General features: G+C 44.7%; 1 protein-coding gene across 7 annotated transcripts in view; it reads left to right on the forward strand.

The window, feature by feature from the left end:
• Positions 1-11,618, forward strand: part of GNG4 (G protein subunit gamma 4) — a 66,807-nt gene extending 55,189 nt beyond the window's left edge. For all 7 annotated transcript variants that reach the window (XM_073879023.1, XM_025850689.2, XM_073879027.1 and 4 more), the window contains exon 4: positions 8,135-11,618. In XM_073879023.1, coding sequence (XP_073735124.1) covers positions 8,135-8,263 — 129 coding nt within the window. In that variant the 3' untranslated portion in view covers positions 8,264-11,618. The remainder of the gene's footprint in view (positions 1-8,134) is intronic.
• Positions 11,619-18,678: the final 7,060 nt, after the last annotated feature.

The raw sequence follows: 18,678 nt of genomic DNA on the forward strand, positions 1-18,678 counted from the left end.
TTATTGTTATGTTAATCACCATATATTACATCATTAGTTTTGGATGTAGTGTTCCATGATTCATTGTTCATAACACCCAGTGCTCCATGCAGATGTGCCCTCTTTAATACCCATCACCAGGCTAACCCATCCCCCCACCCTCCTCCCCTCTAGAACCCAATTCTATCAGATTAGGGAATCCCACCCCCCCCTTTTTTTTTTTACCTCATTTAACCTTAATTATTACCTCCCTGAAGGCCATATCTCCAAATAGTCACATTAGGGTTTATGGCTTCAACATATGAGTTTGGGGGACACGGTTCAGTCCCTAACTTTGATCAAAGATTTATTTTTTTAAAAGATTTTATTTATTTATTTGAGCGGGGGAGGGGTGGAGGGAGAGGGAGAATCAGGCTCCCCGCTGAGCACAGAGCCCAATGCAGGACTCCATCCCAGGACCCCAAGATCATGACCTGAGCTAAAGGCAGACATTTAACAGACTGAGCCACCCAGGTGCTCCTGATCAAAGATTTAAATATAATAAATAAAACCATAAAAGTACTAGGAAAATAGGAACAACTGTTTTTATAAATATTCGGAAGGCCAAATATTACCACAAAATCCATAGTTCATAACATATAAGTTTTGACTGTATTTTAAAAAATTCAATATGGTAAAAATTTCCAATCAACAAAATAAATACATTTGCACTTGTGTAACAAAGGGTTAATTTCTCTAACCCTCTCTGAAATTTCTCTGAAAAGTCCATAAGAAAAGATCCTCTTTTTTTTAACTGTACAAATGACTAGGCAGTTTAAAATGGAGAAATATAAATGGTCAAATATATGAAGAGCCATTTACCTCCATGAATAATAAAAGAATTATGCTCAGAACAACATTAAGGTCTGCTTAAAACACACACACACACACACACACACACACACACACACACACACACACACCCCAAGACCCATACAGTTGTTGTTTTAGTATAATTGACACACCATGTGATATTAGTTTCAGCTGTCCAACATAGTGATTCAACTTCTGTCTATATAATGTTATGCTCCCCACAAGTGTAGCTCCCATCTGTCACCATACAAGACTATTACAGTACCATTGACTATGTTTCCTGTGCTGTTTTTATTCCCTTGACTTACTCAATCCATAACTGGAAGCCTGAATCTCCCACTCCCCTTCATCCGTGTTGCCCAATCCCCTCTGGTAATCATCAGTTTGTTCTGGTTGACTCTGCTGCTTTTTGTTTATTCTTTTGTTTATTTAGATTCCACACATGAGTGAAATCACGTGGTGTTTGTCTTTTTCAGTCTGACTTACTTCATTTAGCATAATACCCTCTAGGTCCAAACACCTTGTCACAAATGGCATGATCCCATCCTTTTATTTGGCTGAGGAATATGCTACTGTGTAGGTATATATACATACCAAATCTTCCTTCTCCATTCATCTCTTGGTGGACACTCAGATGGCTTCCATATCTTGGCTACTGTAAGACTGTTGATGTTTTGAATCTTTGATGAAATCCACTGTCATTCATCGGCCATGAAGTGAGAGGTTTTTGATGGCTGAAGTGGACACGATATAGTCTTCCAGAAGGATAGTTTGGGATATGTATCAAAATGTTTATTGTGCATACTCTTGACTACAGTATTCTCACTTCTAGAAATTTATCCAGAGACTATCTCACAAATAATGAAGGGAAGTAAGAATTTCATCAGAACCCTATTATAATGTCGACAACTTGTAATTTTCGACTGTCCATCAATAGGTATTGGTTAAGTAAGTTAGGTAGAGACAGTGTTACACTTACATTATCACCCTAAACAATGACATACATCTGTGTGTACTGAGTTAACAAAAAAGCATGCTATAGAACAATATATGAAATTGTATGTAGAAAGATGAATAGTAAGATATCTGAAAAGATGTTCACCAAAGCACTGTCTCCAAGTGGCAGTTGATTTTTGCTTGCAGCTTTGAACTTTTTTGGGCAATTTTACAAACAAGGATTATTATTGTAAAGACAATAAAGCTGTTTCAAAATTAAAAATCTTCATTGGAATCACCTCTTCCACAGAGATACCACCAACCCCTGAGGACCCAGTTATTCACTCCCTCTTCTGATTTTATTATCATTTATATAGTATGATGATACGTGAAAGGGGGGAGAGGGTGCCATGCGAGGTGACCATGCGGTATAGTAAGCAGAAAAAGAGACCTTTTCTTTCCTTCCCACATAGGATCTCACCCCCACATTATCTGCATGTACACTGTCCATTTTATATACAATCTATATCTTCCTCCTCATTCCCTTAGGGACCAGTAGCCAAACGCAAAATATGACCATATTTTCATGGAAACACACTGCATAAAAATCATAAATTAAATTCCAAATTTAAGTGTAAATGAGGTCAGGTTTATCTTCTCTACTGGTTCTGCCCATCAGCATGGATAACACAGAGCTGTTGAGTGGAACTGAATAGTAAGTGTGTGGAAGTTTGCTGGGACAGACCTTTGGTGCGTCAGCCCCTTGGCTCTTGCTTCACATTTATATTTGAACCAGTTTTCCTCATAATTCTTCTCACAGATAAGTCTTTCACATGTCTTACCCTTATTTTTTTTTCTAGCCCTTCTAAGAGTCATGACAGTGCTGTCAGTTTGTGAGTTCTTTTAAAAGAACAACGTGTGTTCTTTATGGTTTCATTTCTCCACAAGATAAAACACGCTGTGTTTTCTGAAGCCAAACGGGAAGATCCTAAAGCAACAGCCACTTGTTGTTAGAAGCTGAGTGAGGCTCAAATACCATGGTGTTTCCTGTGGAAAATTGAAAAAGAACAAAATCAGGGAGCCCGTCATGTTCTGATAGGTCACTGACAGCCAATTGAAAGCGTCCGGAGAAGTCCAGGGAAGGGATATAATCAAGATGATAAATGATGTGAAGGTTGAAAGAATGACATGTCTAAAAGAAAATAAATATAAATGACGTCCTGTGACCCAGCCCAAGGTCAAGGCAGTGCGAACAGATTTTGCCTTTCTGACATGTCCAGGGTGAACTCTGGGTCCCACCCCTTCGTTGCTCCTTCTGCTACTTTAGCAATTTAGCTCTAACCTTCTCTTCGGTTTCTCATCCTCTCCCAGAAACGTTCATAGCTCTCACCCAGACCGATTCAGATGGTAACTGTCTACAGTCAGATTTAGAAATAAATTCAAAGACGGGGCTAGGAATGAGCGATTCTAGAATAGCTGTCAGATCAAAGGAGAAAAATCTTTGAATTAAATCAAAGAGGAGAACATAAGCAGGAGAACAAGAAGACAAAAGGTGTGTTTGAAAAGGGTGAGGGACACTTCCAACTCATGAGGATTTGGGTTGGCGGCACTGTGGGCATCCAGTTGCCCTAATAATTTCTGAGAAACCTCTTCATGTCTGTTTCTCAACGCCCTCCCAGAAAGGAGCCAAATGAATAATGAAATAGTAATATGCTGTATGTATAATAGCATCCATTATGTCGCTTCATCACAGACCAGCAGCTACTGCTATTCCCGTTGACAGGACTGATACTGAGCACCCCGGGTGTTTGTCTTGCCCAGAATGACACAGCTCATTAGTGCTGCACACAGCTTGGTCAAAGACATTGTTTCCTGACTCACAATCCAATGCTTCCTCTCTAAGAGATGCCGCTGGCTTTCTAGAATCCCTGGAGCCTAGAACCTTCTTGTTACATCCATCTTTCACCTTTAAGTAGGCCCCAGAAACCTCTTGAGTGACTCACTACTTCTTGTTACCAAATAAATTACTCTTTTCAGTAAACTTGCAGAATGGTTGAATTAGGGGTTCCTTTGTGGAAAATTGGGATATGTCAAAACTAAGAGGTGGTCAGAGTCATATAGGACATGTACCAACCTGTTGAAAGGGTCTGGTGAAGTTGAGGTCCACGGTGGATCTGGTCAGTCATTCTAATCAAACTCAGTGAGGGCTTAGCTCTTCCAGCAGTGAAGGCCATATAATATCAGCTCTTAGTTAGGTTAACTTGGAGATACTAAACTCTCTTGCAAGTATCTTGGATTTACCTCTCATTGTGCGATCAACTTCTCATGTGGAAAAAAAAAAACCTAATCCAATGATAGCTAATCCACCATTATGAACATTTGACTTTCGAATTCAGAGGGGGACTCTCTGGTATATTATTCATGTATCCCCATGTATCCTCCAGGGATAACCTTCCCCACTCCCAGCTAGCTGCTATATCTGTGGCCTAGGACCCAACGATTGAAAATTGCCTATATTGATCTGTATCAGTACAGAGTAGTTGCTGGGATCCACTAGAAGCCAAATGTTTGACTTAGCTAGCTCATACTGCTATAACAGACCTGTGGCTTAAACAACAGAAATTCATTTCTCACAGCTCTGCAAGCTGGGAAGTCCGAGATCACGGTGCCGGTGTGGTCAGGTTCTGGTGGGAGTTTTCTTCTTGGTTTACAGATGGCCACCTCCTTGCTGTGACCTTACATGGCAGGTGGAGAGAGATCTCTCGAGTGTCTCTTCTTAGAAGGGCACTAATCCCATTCATAAGGGTTCAACCCTCATGACCTAATTACCTCCCAAAGGCCCCACCTCCAAATACATTGAGATTTAGGCTTCCCCGTTTGGATTGAGGTGGGGGAGGACACAAACATTCAGTTCATGGCATCATAATATGCAAGTAACTTGAGCGTGTGCTCAGGAACTAGTGTGTTGATCTCAAATACTTCCCGACATTAGAAGAAAGAAAAAATGCACAAGGATTCACCCTGTGGCATCTGCTCAGACTTTAGAGATGAGGTATAATTCCTGTAATGTCCTGAGGGTTCCACTGGGGAAAACCAGCATATGATTTCTGTTGGGAGCACGCACGGAGTTTGACCTTGTAAAACATACTGTTGTTGCACCACGGGGGCTGCAACCTGGCTGTGCTCTCCACAATAATCCTGCTTTGTTTTCTTGGGGTGGAGGGAGGAACAGGCAGAACCGTCAAACATGCTTGAAATTGATTCTAAGTAGTATTGTTAAATACACCAGGATTGCTGGGAAATAGGTGTGAGTTGCTCTACTTTAGATGCAAAGAATAAATGCAGTGGGTCTCAACAGCTAGAATAGTAATTATGTCATCTGTCTTGTCGCAGAGTTTGACTATAGTAATTGCAACATTTTCTCCCATCATTGAGGCTTGTAATTATAGTGCAACTAACAGGATTATGTGCTAACTTGGGCTGTTTTAATCACCTCTTTTACTCTGAAATGCAATGGTAAAATTCCACAGTTGCTCCCAGGCTGCCAATTCTTTTCAACATCTGTTGTCTTCTAACAGTTCAATACTAAGGAGCAGAGGCAGAGAGGCTCTGGGCATTTCATAACAGAGGTCTTTAGATAAAGCAGACTTTAGGCTTGATGAGAAAGCGTAAACAGCAAGGGAGTTTTAAATTTCCAACCCAAATAAAATTTTCTCTTTGAAAGCAAATCATATGTTTTTTGTTTTCAAGATGGCAGATGTTTTCTGCAATTTGGCAAAGCCTGCAGCCCATATTTTATATGTGTGGAAGGAAACTTGCAACTATAAAAATCAATCTAGGACTGATTAAGAAAAACCTCCCACGCAACCTAACAAGCAGGTTTGGGTTAAGTAATGCCTGGATCTTAAGTTGTGTGTCGGGACATCACCTTTCATGTGTAAGACTCATTAAGATGTTCATTACTTATATTTATCTTTACAGATCACATAACAACAAACTTCAGGGGTTATCCAAATACTCTGTTTATGTAGGAAATAAAGGAACATCGCACACTCTGTGAAATAAGGGGGCTGACGGCTGAGCTGGAAACCTCCCTTGATTCTTTGATTGTAGGATGACTTACGCACTCTTCGAGTGTTGTTTCAACAAAACGAGGGCATCTAGGATATAAATGTTGCATGGAACCAACCCAGATCTGCCCATTTGGTCTTAAATTGGGCTCTTATTACTTGGCACCATTAGGTATTCATTCCTGTTGTACAGGTGCCCAGACAGGACTCCGCCATCCAGAGGACTGTCGTTCTAACTCAGCAAGCGCATCTGTGATCCTAAAACCAGCAGCAAAAGGAGGCAATCGAAGAACAGCCTGTTTTCCTGAAAGAAAAATTGTGGAACCAAGTGCAGTATCACCTTTAGAGGTGATAGAAAATTCCCTAGATTAGGTCTGCTGAAAACTAGCAAGGCCAGACTCAAACAGCTTAGTTGTTCGGGTGTTAACAGATTCAGAGCTGTGTGGGCAGCAGAGACACGGATGGGAGGCAGGAACAGCCCAACCCCATCTCTCCTTCACCCAGCCGTGCTACAAAGCCTCATTGTTTTTTGAAATTGAACTATAGCTGACATACAGTGTTATATTAGTTTCAGGTGTGAAACAGGGTTTCCACAATTCTGTACATTACAAAATACAATTAAGTGTAGTTACCATCTGTCACTATACGGTGTTGTTAAAATACTATTTGACTATATTCCCTACATTTGGTTTACTTTTCATCCCTGTGACTGTCTTATAACTGGAGCTTGGCACCTCCAGAGCTACATTTTTGGGGCCCCTTCTTCCAATGCCTTAGTCTGACATACTGGTCACCGTGCAGGAGCCCCCAGTGGGGCGCCCCCTTGTGGTCGCTCTCAGGAAATGGAGCTATTCAAATCCACCCACGAAGGATGTTAAGCATCTGAACGTGTGGCCCACGGGAAGGGTCACACTGCAATTACAATTTAGCAAGCTAACTTTGGGCCAGCTGGATCGTGTCAAGAGGTAAACCGAGGTATATTAAAGTTTTTCTTTTCTTTTTTTTTAAGATTTATTTAGTTATTTGAGAGGGAGAAGAAGAAGCAGGCTCCCGATTGAGCAGAAAGCCCAACTCGGGGCTTGATCCCAGGACCCTGAGATCTTGACCTGAGCTGAAGGCAGATGCTTAACGGACTGGGTCACCCAGGCGCTGCGAGCTTGACTCATCTGCTTAACCTCTAGTTTTATTGGCGGGGCGGCGGGGGGATTTCTTATACATCTCTACCAGAATTATTTGTAGGATTCCAGCCACTGCTAAATCAGATAGGTCTGGGCTGGAAATCAGAAGAAGAATTTCTTGAAAATTTTGGAAGATAGGTCAGTCTTTAAAACCTGGAGGGAATGTGTGTGGCTTGTATACACTGGAGGCTCTAAGACATTTTTTCATTCGTTTGTGGGACGTTTCTAACATTCTAGGGAAGATTTAGACTTTGGATGTACCGAAAGGATCTCATTTGACTGCTGTATACTTATCCCCTCCTGTAGCTTCTAATAAGCCTTTGCAGATGGAACCACCTAATTGGCAGGATGCATTAATGCACAGGCCATTCATTTGCTGGGCACATGACCCAGACCCCAGGTGAAAGGAGCTGGTAACTTCATCTTCCTATTAGGGAAGGCGTCTCGGCCCTCTGCCGGCTCCCGCCCAGCTCCTCCTCTAGAACCCCTGGGCTTGAATGAGGGGGATAGTTCAGGGCACCACCACCACGTATCCACAGGCTTCAGGTAAGACTGGAAGGAAAACAGAGGGGAAGGAGATTTCTGGTCAAGAGCAACTCCCTGCACAGGGGAGTGGCCATTGTGAGTTAAGACACATGCTGAGAGTACGTAGCTCATGTATGTAATCTATATAATATGCTAATAATGTGTGTTCTCTTGGGGAGAATGAAGTGTCTCTCCGTGCTGGTCATGAGAGTGGATTGCAATCAAACAATTAATAACAATAATAAACACAATCACACTGGTTTGGCCTGGCCCAGTGCTCCGCTTTATTCATCTAGACATGGTTTAGCAAAGTAATTGTGAAGCTACTGGCCTGGAGCCTCCCCTCATCACTCAGCTGAGAGGAGAACAAGGATGTCTGGACCTTCTCATTCCTCTCTGGAGTTTGCTCTGGCACCCCCGGGCCAGACCTCTTTCCACCCAGGCATGTTTCAAACCCTGTCTCCTTGGGTTTGCACAGACCCTCTCTCCAGGCTGGGAATGGCCTTACCCTTGGCCGTGTCCACACGGACACCTCTGCGCTGGACCCACAGGGAACTGGCTTTTAACCCAGCACCTGTGCTGTGTCTCCTGCAGGTCTCCCAGGCAGCCGCGGATCTCCTGGCCTACTGTGAAGCCCACGTGCGTGAAGACCCTCTCATCATACCAGTGCCTGCATCCGAAAACCCCTTCCGAGAGAAGAAGTTCTTCTGTACCATCCTCTGACTCCGTTGGTGACGACGTGGCTCTTTTTTCTGTCCATAATTCCCTGGCAGAGACCGCATGCTCTTAGCCGTAGGGAGTCCCAGCCAGCCCCGCCCTCCCCAACCGGGATGACCAGGGCCCGCCTTCCTCCGCTGGTTTTCTTAGTTGCATTCCATTTCACACCTTCTTTTCATTCTCATGGTATTTCCATCACTGGCAAAGCAAATAGACATTCTCGTAGCCAAATAACACACGTGCCAAGTAAAAATAAGTATGGGGTTTAAGGTTTAAGTTTTGAAAGCATCGATTCCCATCTTCAGGACATCGAGCTCATACATTTCAGTGGCAAATTTATGGGAAAGGAAAACTGTACATCCCTCCCTCCCCCCATTCCCAATAATTCAGTAGCAAATTAGAGCATTTGGACCCACGGAGATATGTGGATCACGTTTTCATCTGGAAGTTCTCTATCTCCTGCTTTTCCATCATCCTGTTAGAAAGGAAATAACCCACAGCATCAGACGGCTTTCCCAATGTGTGTCTTCTCTGTGGCCTTGGGGCCCAGACCCCGGTGAGGACACAGCTCCCTGTTTCCCACTGATTACCCTCGACCGCTTTGGAGAGAGTCCTTCTACAGATGTCGATGTTGGGGGAATACTGTAGCAAGCTTCACTGTCCATGCACACCATGGTAGCTGTCTGTGCGCTCCGGCCGTGCCAGCCAAGGGCACCGTCCCCCCTCCATATGCCCCGTCTTCCTGCTTCTCCTTCTCTGACTCCTCCGTAGTTCTATCCTGGGTGCACTAGTAGGGACCTGTTGGGGCACAGCACGGCACCCCGTGGGGTGTCACCAGAGTGGTTCTTGCCCCAGAGGAGCGAGCCACAGGGCAGCAGCTCCTTCTGCACCACCCATGATCTGAGCATTGACCGTGTTCACTTATTTAATGCCCCAGCAATTAATAAATGCCACAAGAGTAGCTCTGTCTCTGTTTTAAAGAGAGGAAAACTGAGGGGCGCCCGGGTGGCTCAGTGGGTGAAGCGCCGACTCTTGATTTCGGCTCATGTCGTGATCTCAGAGTCCGTGTCGGACTCCGTGCTCGGCGGGGAGGCTGCTTGAGAGTCTCCCTCTCCCTCTTCCGCTCGCTCGTTCTCTCTCTCTCTCTAGTATAAATAAGTGCAGCACACTTCTCTCCTCATCTTTGCCAGGAGAAGGCACGTTGGGCCTAAATAGCTTGTGGAAAACAATAAGACAGATACGTGGATGCCCCAGTGGAAGACTAGACAGCCCTTGGGTTTTCTGAGACCAATGTGCACACCGCGCCTAAAACAAAAATGACGAAAGAGAGTAAACCACGGGGGCAGAGGGCTCCCTGTCCAAGTTTGCGCCCTTCTGTTGGCGTCCTCCCTGCCTCTCTCAGCAGCTAGCTACGTGATATGGGACAAGCCACTGTGGGCCTGGAATGTTCTAACCTGCTAATTGGGGATAATGGTAATTACTCCTCCCGCCTTTCTCTCTGGGAGGCCCCAGAGAGGTGCTACATAGATGGAAGCTCTGATTATCATTTAAAATAAATTGCTAAAAGCTCCAATATAACACTGGCAGGAATGCATGCCTTCAAAGACACCGTGGTTGGAGGACTCATGTAAAATTGCCTACAAGGAGCCAAATATAATTTCAGGTCAATTAATAACTTGCCACCTTGCAAATGGTTTTAGTGCATTTTTATTCTCTGCCTCTTTCGTTGGAAGCGATTCTTCACCTCATTAAAGCTCACAGGCCTCACCAGTGAGGTTAGGAAGCTGTGTACCGTAACGAGAGCAGAACTGTGTGGCTGTGTGTGATCGTCAGACTCAAACCCTTCCCCGTCTCAGTTCATGACCCAGAGCCCTTTCTTCTGTGGTCCATGTCAACATCATTAACCTGATTAAGCAAAGCACAATTCGTAAAAGCACACCAGAGAAGCCGAGGAAGTGGGACAGCACGGAAGCTGGCTCAGTCAGGTCAGGACGAAACGGTGCTTCTCGCCTTCCTCCAGACTTTCTCTCCTGTTTTCCCTTTTCTTGTCCCTCCCTGCCCCGTCCCTCGCTTTTTCCTTTCCCCTTCTCTCCCTTACCTTCCTCTGTGAGATGCTTTTTCATCTTTGTGGTTTGCCCCTTCTAAAGTGTCCCTGAACTCAATGCCCTCTTCCTAAAGGCAAGGTCATGCACTTGGGCTCCAAGATACCCAGACAGGTAGATGAGCCCCTCGCCCTGCTAGCCACTCACCTGGAGGTGAACCAAAGTGGGTGCACCCGCCGTGGACTGTTGTCACTTTGTGTTCGCAGTTTGACTGTCCGGCCTCTGACCCCCTCTTCCTACGGGGAGGGAATCATCCCTTACATGTACATTTAGTGGGATGCAATAGTACTCCCTTTCACTGTGGATGCTGAAAGGGGGAGGTCTTCCCTGTCTCTCAGGTGTACCCCCTTTCCGGCACCAGGCCGGTCAGGGAGGGGCCAGTGGCCTGATGTGAACTGCCTGGACTCCTTGGCCTGGACCTATGAGCTTGGAGCAAATGGCCCAGAAATGAGAAGATGCTAAGATTGGTTTGATGGGAGGTGCGGTGGTCCAGGGACTGCACTGGCCCAGAAGGAGAGGCATCTAAGCCTGGCAGGCTGCAGGGATTCTGTGCCCATGGCTAACAATGACCCAGGATGGCAGAGTGCTGAGTAGACCATTCCCGGTCCATCCCCCGGCCCCACTAACTGTCTTGCCCCACCCCCCACATCCTCCTAGGTCTCTTTCTTTCTAGCTTTCTGTCAATTCTTTGAGCCTCCAAGCTCAATCCAGTAAATTTCTTATTCCATGAAATAGCCTGGGTTGGATGTACATATCATATGATCTTAAAGTGCATACTTTACAGAAATGTGTATATGTGTTCACCAAGAGAAAAGTACTAGAGTGTTCATAAAAGCGCTATTTGGAATAACCCAAAGCCGGAAAGCACTCCAATGCCCACGTTGAATGGATAAACGAATTCTGGTGTATTCACACAGTGAAATCCTGGGCAGCAGTGGGAATAATGATCCTGCAGCTCGACCCCACAGCATGGTGTGAGGCTCACGACATTGGGCAAGTTCATACTACGTGATTCCCTTTATGTCAAGGGCAAAACTCAGCTAAGCTAACCCATGCTGTCGCAAGTAGGGAGTATCAGTTACTCTTTGGAGGATGGGAACCAGAAGGGGCACAACGGGAGCTTCTAGAATGTTCTGTGTGTTGATCTGGTTGCTGGTTACCTGGGTGTGTCCAGTTTGTGAAAATTCTTGGAGCTGTCCACTTTGGATTGTGTACTTTTCTGTATATATGTTATACTTCAATAAAAGTTGGTTTGTGTGGTTAGCAATCAAGAATTCTGATTTTTTTTCTTTTGGGGGACACTTAGCTCAATTTTTTACTCCTCTTTAGGGAGAACATCATTAATGGGGCAATTAAGAGTGTATTTGACAACATTTTGAAATTTGAAATACTTCTAATCCACAGCTATCTGAACAGAGAATCAGCTTTCAGCAGAATGCAGGCAGATCCCTGGGAACGGGATTTGGGAGTGCCATGCTGTGGGATCTGTGTCTTTTGGGAAAACAGTGAGCAGTCCTGCTGGGATTTCCCAGTTGGATCAGCCTCTCTGTAAATGAGGCAGGTGACCTCTTAGCCTCTCCTGCCTCCTGGCCAGGAGCGAACGGAGGGGGTGGCCGGCCACAAAACCCTATTATCACAGACCACCTGTGAAGGAAGAAACCGCAGCAAAAGCACCAGCTGGCTCCATGCTGGTGCATCTTCTGAATGCAGCCCTGGCCTCTTGGCCACCCAGCCCACGGACACCCGGAGGCAGACATGACTTCTTCAACTACACTCCCACTCCCAGGGACTCGAGGGCCCCTGCCAAGCCTCTGATCCTTCCTGAGGGTCCTGCAGTGCTGTCTCCTTCGCTCTCAGCTACCACGTAGCCACTCTCCTTGCAGAGAGTGAATATGGAATCCCAGGTTGATCACAGAGTAGCTTCACGCTGGGACTCCTGCCACATGAGTCCAAAGGTCTTACGTTTGATTCTGAGCTCCAGCCCCCATGAAACGCCACAGTGAGTCTGTGAATTGTCAGCAGCCTCCCTCCGAGGGAACCACAGGAGGGGAGCAAGCCACAGGTTGAAGGAATTTTGTTCTGATGACTGTTCAAATTTGAGATGAAAATAATAATAACAACAACTACTATTTTGACCTGGAAAGAATATGAACTGTGGAGATAGTTTAGACTCTCTATTTACACTTCCATTTCATTCAGCTCCTCAGGGTGGAGAGAAGACCCCAGATCACAGGTGGCCTTTCTGGAGGACCAGAATGGTGCTCCCTACCCTGTCCCCAGGAGCTTCGTCTCCTGAGCGGCACGCAGCTCAGCCCTCCCCGGGAGTCACAGCCAAGAGCAGCAGTGGGGGACAATAAGCTGGGCATCTGTCCAGTCTGTTTCTGGAGATAAGTGTGCATGAGCCAGTGTCGACTGCCACTGGTCAGAACTGGCCATCCCATCCGGTTTCTGATAAAACCCTTACACTTGATTCTGTGTTAGCTATAAGTCATTTGCTAACTTGTAAAATTTTCAAGCCCACCATACACCGCTGTTATTCTAACCACTTACTTTCAAAGATTCACCATTGACAGAGTGGCCTCCCAGGCCCTGCCTGCTCTGGCCCCCACATATTCCCTAGACTTGCCTTCACACCTCACTCCCCCTCAAAACCCTGTGCTCATCCGCCCCGGCCATTATTTTAGCCTACCTTACTTGCCCCTGTTCCCTGCTGCCACAGGACCTTTGCACCTGCTGCTTCCTCTGCCTAGCACACTCTTCACTCCTCTCTGCCAGGTCTACTTACTTTTTAGATCTCAACTCGAACATCACCGAGGGTTCACGCCTTCCCTGACCTCTCTGACCAGGTCAAGTGTGTTTATAGATTCTTCCTGCACAGTGAAGCTCTCCTTACAACGCTTGTCATTGTTGGAATTTTACATTTGTATATGTGATCACTCAGTTCCCCATTTGTTCCCCCAACTACGCTGTAAACTCCATGAAGGCGAGGCATACTCATACTCAGTATGTATTATCCAAATAAATGCGTGAAAGTCATTGCTGGTCGTTTCTCGACATCAAGCGCTTCTCTGTTGGGATTCTCTGTACGTTACTAACCCCTGAACAAACCCTCAGAAGGCCCTGTGAAGGGAAGGAGGGAGGGAAACCATTATTTGTGGAGTGTTTGCCTCCGCCAAGCACCAAGCAAAGGAGCTCGCCTCTTAATCCTCATAACAATGGTGGTGTAAGATTTAAGACCCTCATTCTGTAGATATGTACTCCTCATATGTATAGGAGGAAGCTAAATCAAATTAAGGAACTTGCCCAAAGCCAGACAAGATCTGTGTGCCTGAATATGATCCCAGTTGGTGCTCCTAACTTTGCATCATACTACTGCCTGGAGTCAAACCAAGAGCCTCCGAGACAAGTCTCTCCTCTCCTCCACCCCATGTTGAAAAAATAAAAGCCACTAGGAAAAGATGACGCGAACTCTTGACTTTACGACAGGGTCACACTTTGTGGCTGTTTAAAAACCATGCAGCACCTGCGTGCTATAAAATCGCCTTCACCCTGTGTATCTGAACACTGTTTTAATTGTGGTTATCAAGGTCAGGGTAGGGCTGCGGCTGGGTAAGCAAGGGAAGAACAGCTTGAAAAGGAAGGAAACATTGTCCCATGAACCATGAAGGTCACATTAGTCAGCCTGGTCCACTCCCAATGCCCATTGTTGGGAGTAGGGGGTATTCAAGTGTTTCTGTGAGAAAAGCAACCTATTATTACCATGGCCAGGTATGTGCACAAGTATTAATTGCCTGACTTTTCTCTCCAAATTATTTGGCAAAATTCGTATCATTTACTTGGAGCTTTTACATTTTTTATTATACTTTCTTTTCTCTTTCACTTTTAAGTTAGATTAAACTTCGTCCAACTCAATCTAAGAATAAGCCGATCCCTAGGGCAGAATAAAGGAAACCATTATCACCAATAAAGTCAGTGCTTTGTAGCTGATGCTGCTCTTATCAGACCTGCTTCCTGATCAAGGAACTTGATTCAGCTTAGCCCTTGCTGGTCCCTGACACCGGAAGTACAGATCCACACTGGCACATCTTGTTTTAGCTAAAATTATGTAGGAACAAGACAATGGAAGAGGAGAGGTGGGACTCCACTTGGTAGACAAATAAGGATCAAGCCTGGAGTTCTGTTAGATTAAAAAACAAACAAACAAAAAAAAAACAAAGCAAAACAAAACAAAAGAAACATGACTTTGGAGTCAGAGGGACTCAGGTTCAAATCCTGGCTCTGTCACTTACTAGCTCTGCGCTGCGCTGAACTCTCATTCCCTCTAGTAAAATGAGGGTAACAGCACCTGTTTCACAGGGGGCTCTAGAGGATTCGGTGAAGTAATGTAGTTATTTAACATTGCCTGGGGTATATAACACGTGCTTGATAAATAGGGACTAAACTATATTTACCCTGTTCACAATTAGTGCAGAAACAAGACCAGACCCTCAGAATTTAAAAATAAGACTGTCATTTACCAAAATGTGTTGAAAGAAAGAGAAGGTAAAACTTATCAGCCAGTAACTGGTCGTCCGTTATATTCCCAAACCTTAACACATCAAAATTGTACACAAAGACAACCAAGGACCAGCACATTCCAGGAACCACCTTATGGAGCAGAGGATCTCATGATATGCAGGGAAGAAGCCCCTCAGGATAATCAGGAATGGGGCAGGTGGTCAAGTCTGTTGTAAGTTTGCAAACTTCCAAAACTTACAATTGTTCTCTGATGGGGTGTTGATAACATTCATTTGGAGGAGGTCAAAGTATTTGGTAAAACAGAGTCTCTGAAGGGATCACAGTATTCACCCAAGGAAGTGAACTATTAAGGGCTCTCTGCCAGGAACATGACTTTCCAACTAGTCCTAAGTGGTGCTGTCTTTTTGTGGTAGGCTGATTTTTCTCCCATCTGTTCTCTTCCTTGGACAGTTTGGAATGAATGCGTGCTAGACCAAGATGCCAAGGACTGAACCCATATGATGCCAGGTCATCAGGGAGCTGCACAATGACTGTTGCAGCTCAGGCTAAGTTTGTCCAGAGCGTCTGCCTGCTGTCCCCACCGTCAGGCTGTCACACAAATTACTTCCTTGTTGGTATAGGCTGAACGGTGCCCCCTGGAAATTCATATGCTGAAGTCCTAAGCCCCAGGACCTCAGAATGTGACTGTATTTGGATTTAGGGTCTTTATGGAGGTAATTAATTTAAATTAGGTCTGCAGAAAGGGACCTACTCCAATATGACTGGTGTCCTTATAGAGGAGATTAGGACACAGACACACGTGCAGAGGCAAGACTCTGGGAAGACCCCGGGAGAAGGTGGCCATCTGCAAGCCAACGAAAATGGCCCTGGAAGGAACCAACCCTGCAGACGCCTTGATCTCGGATTTCTATCCTACAGAAGTATGAGAAAATGTCTGTTGTTTGGGCCCTGCAGTCTGTGGTGCTTTGTTCTGGCAATCCACCTTCTAAGCACTTTGCAAGTATGACTTTTACAGATACTCTGAACAACCTGTGAATCGGAGTAAACTCATTTTAAAGATGGCAGAATGAGGCATAAAGATATCAAATGACTTGCCAAAGTCACGTGAGTGGGAACAGGCAAGGTTGGCACCTGCGGGGTCTAATACAAGAAGGCATGTTCTCAACCACTTTGCTTGGAGTAGGTGGGAAATAGTCGGGGTTGAACTTAGGGTTCAAGCGAGCATTAGTGGGCAGCTGAACAGGGCACCAGAGGCATGTTGGGGCGTTTGGCAGGTGGTGCTGAAGAATCCCAGCAGGTGGTCAGTCATCATGGGGGACAGGAGGCATGGGGATGGACAACCTGCCAACCTTCATTGTTGGAACAAAGCCACAGGACAGGGTCACGGGGCCAAGCCCCAGTCATGATGGGCCTGGCCAGAGCAAGATCCGAATTCATGGACTGTCTAGAGAACTAGAATTTGCCAGCAAAGAACTTGGGGCAGAGACAACGTAGAACCCTAACCTTGCAAACCAGATTAAGCTGTAGAACTCAGGCCTGGAGACTCCAGGGCAGAAGCCTCAGGAGCAGAACAGGTGGTGGGCAGTGGTCAGAACATTCCAGAGTTTCAGCGGTACAGTGGTACTGCTGTTACGGGTACCACTTGAGCATAGATTGCAACTGACAGTATGGGACTCAGGAAACCCACTCGGAGAAGGCTGGGAGGAAACTCCATGGGGCAGCCCCAGCATCCTCTGGGAATGTCCTTTCCTGCCTTATGAGGGGGCAGCACCAGTTGATAATTAATTTTCCTGACACTTGTTGCTGAGACTGGACTCAACCCCACTAATGGAGAAAGGCTTGGAAAAGGTTCATTGCTTCAAGGGGGAGAATTCCCAGAGGCCAAGAATTTGTTGACATCAGAGCCTCTTGAAGGAGGAGCGTCGATGGCACAGAGTTCAACCTCAATCCAAGCAACAATGCCCTTGTCTTCTCACATGTTGACATCTGCCATTTTATAAACATCATATAGGCAGGCAATTTTTTTTTTCCATGAAGAGGGCAGTCGTTTGAAGCAATGAACTTTGGGGTTTTTTTTAAGAGCTATTTATATTTATTTATTTTAGAGAAAGAGAGCATGAGTGGGAGGGGCAGAGGGAGAGGGAGATAGAATTTCAAGTGGACTCCGTGCTGAGTGTGGAGGCTGACTCGGGGCTCGATCTCATGACCCCGAGATCATGACCTGAGCCGAAATCAGGAGTCCTGCATTTAATGGACTGTGCCACCCAGGAGCCCTGGGATGAACTTCTAAGCATCTTGGTTGAAGAGTTCTCCACTACAGAGTATCCTGGGCATGGAAACTGTCATGAGTTTGTTATGATCAACTATGCATTAATAACACTTTTCCTCCTAGAGTTGTAAATGCTGATAAAGTTAGATTAAGATGTACATACACATATTCTATTAACCATGCAGACTAGTGGAAAATAAGGCCCCACAAACCTACTGGGGATAAATGAGGGACTCATTTAGGAAACCACTGAGTTTAAGGTTTACTGGCATATATTTATATTTAAATATACATAAGTGGTTCATTCATTAGTAAGCAAAGTGAGTCAGATATGTATATATATTATTTTTATATATTTTTAAGTATCCAGCAAGTTTTTTGACAATTGATAGAATGTATTTTTAAATAAAAAAGAAAGCCTCTCCATTAAATATTATTATTTGTGCCTGAATATATTTAATTTGTCACATTGTTCTACTTAATTATATTACATAGCTAAAATCCATTTTATACAATATAGGCTTTTTTAAAGAAATTAATATACAAGTATGAGTGATTATTCAATATGACAGTTGTATCTTAACTGGTCTTTGAGTACGATTTTCTACTTAAATATATTTTTTAATCCCAGTATAGGGGCTCCTGGGTGGCTCAGTCAGTCAAGCGTCTGCCTTCGTCTCAGGTCATGGTCCCAGGGTCCTGGGATCGAGCCCCGCATCGGGCTCCCTGCTTGGCGGGAAGCCTGCTTCTCCCTCTCCCACTCCCCCTGCTTGTGTTCCCTCCTCTCTCTCTCTCTCTCTGACAAATAAATAAAATCTTTAATAAAAAAATATTTTAAAAAAAATCCCAGTATAGTTAACATAGAGTGTTGTATTAGTTTCAGGCATATAAAATTCTATACATTATTCAGTGTTCATCATGATAATCCCCATCCCCTATTTCCCCCATCCCTCCACCCACCTCTCTCTGGCAACCATCTGTTTGTTCTCTATAGTTTAGAGTCTGTTTTGTTTTTTTTTTTTTGGTTTGTCTCTTTTTGTTGTTGTCGTTCATTTGTTTTATTTCTTAAATTCCATGAAATCATATGGTATTTGTCTTTCTCTGACTCATTTCACTTAGCATTATACTCTCTAGATCCATCCATGTTGTTTCAAATGACAAGATTTCATTCTTTGTATGGTTAACATTCCATTGTGTATAGACCACATCTTCTTCGTCCATTCCTCTATCAGGGGACACTTGGGCTACTTCCATAGTTTGACTACTGTAAATAATGCTGCAGTAAACATAGGGGTGCCTATATCTTTTCAAATTAGTGTTTTGTGTTCTTTGGGTAAATAGCCAGTAGTGAGGCCTAATGTGTAATCTATTCTGGAGAATGTTCCATGTGCACTTGAAAAGAATGTGTATTCTGCTGTTTGAGGATGGAATGTTCTGAATGTATCTGTTAGATCCATCTGGTCCAATGTGTCACTCAAAGCCACTGTTTCCTTGTTGATTTTCTGTTTAGATCATCTGTCCACTGATGTAAC

Source organism: Callorhinus ursinus, unplaced genomic scaffold, assembly GCF_003265705.2.
Source record: "Callorhinus ursinus isolate GAN/ISIS: 27379988/994484 unplaced genomic scaffold, GSC_fseal_2.0 scaffold32, whole genome shotgun sequence".
Taxonomy (NCBI): domain Eukaryota; kingdom Metazoa; phylum Chordata; class Mammalia; order Carnivora; family Otariidae; genus Callorhinus; species Callorhinus ursinus.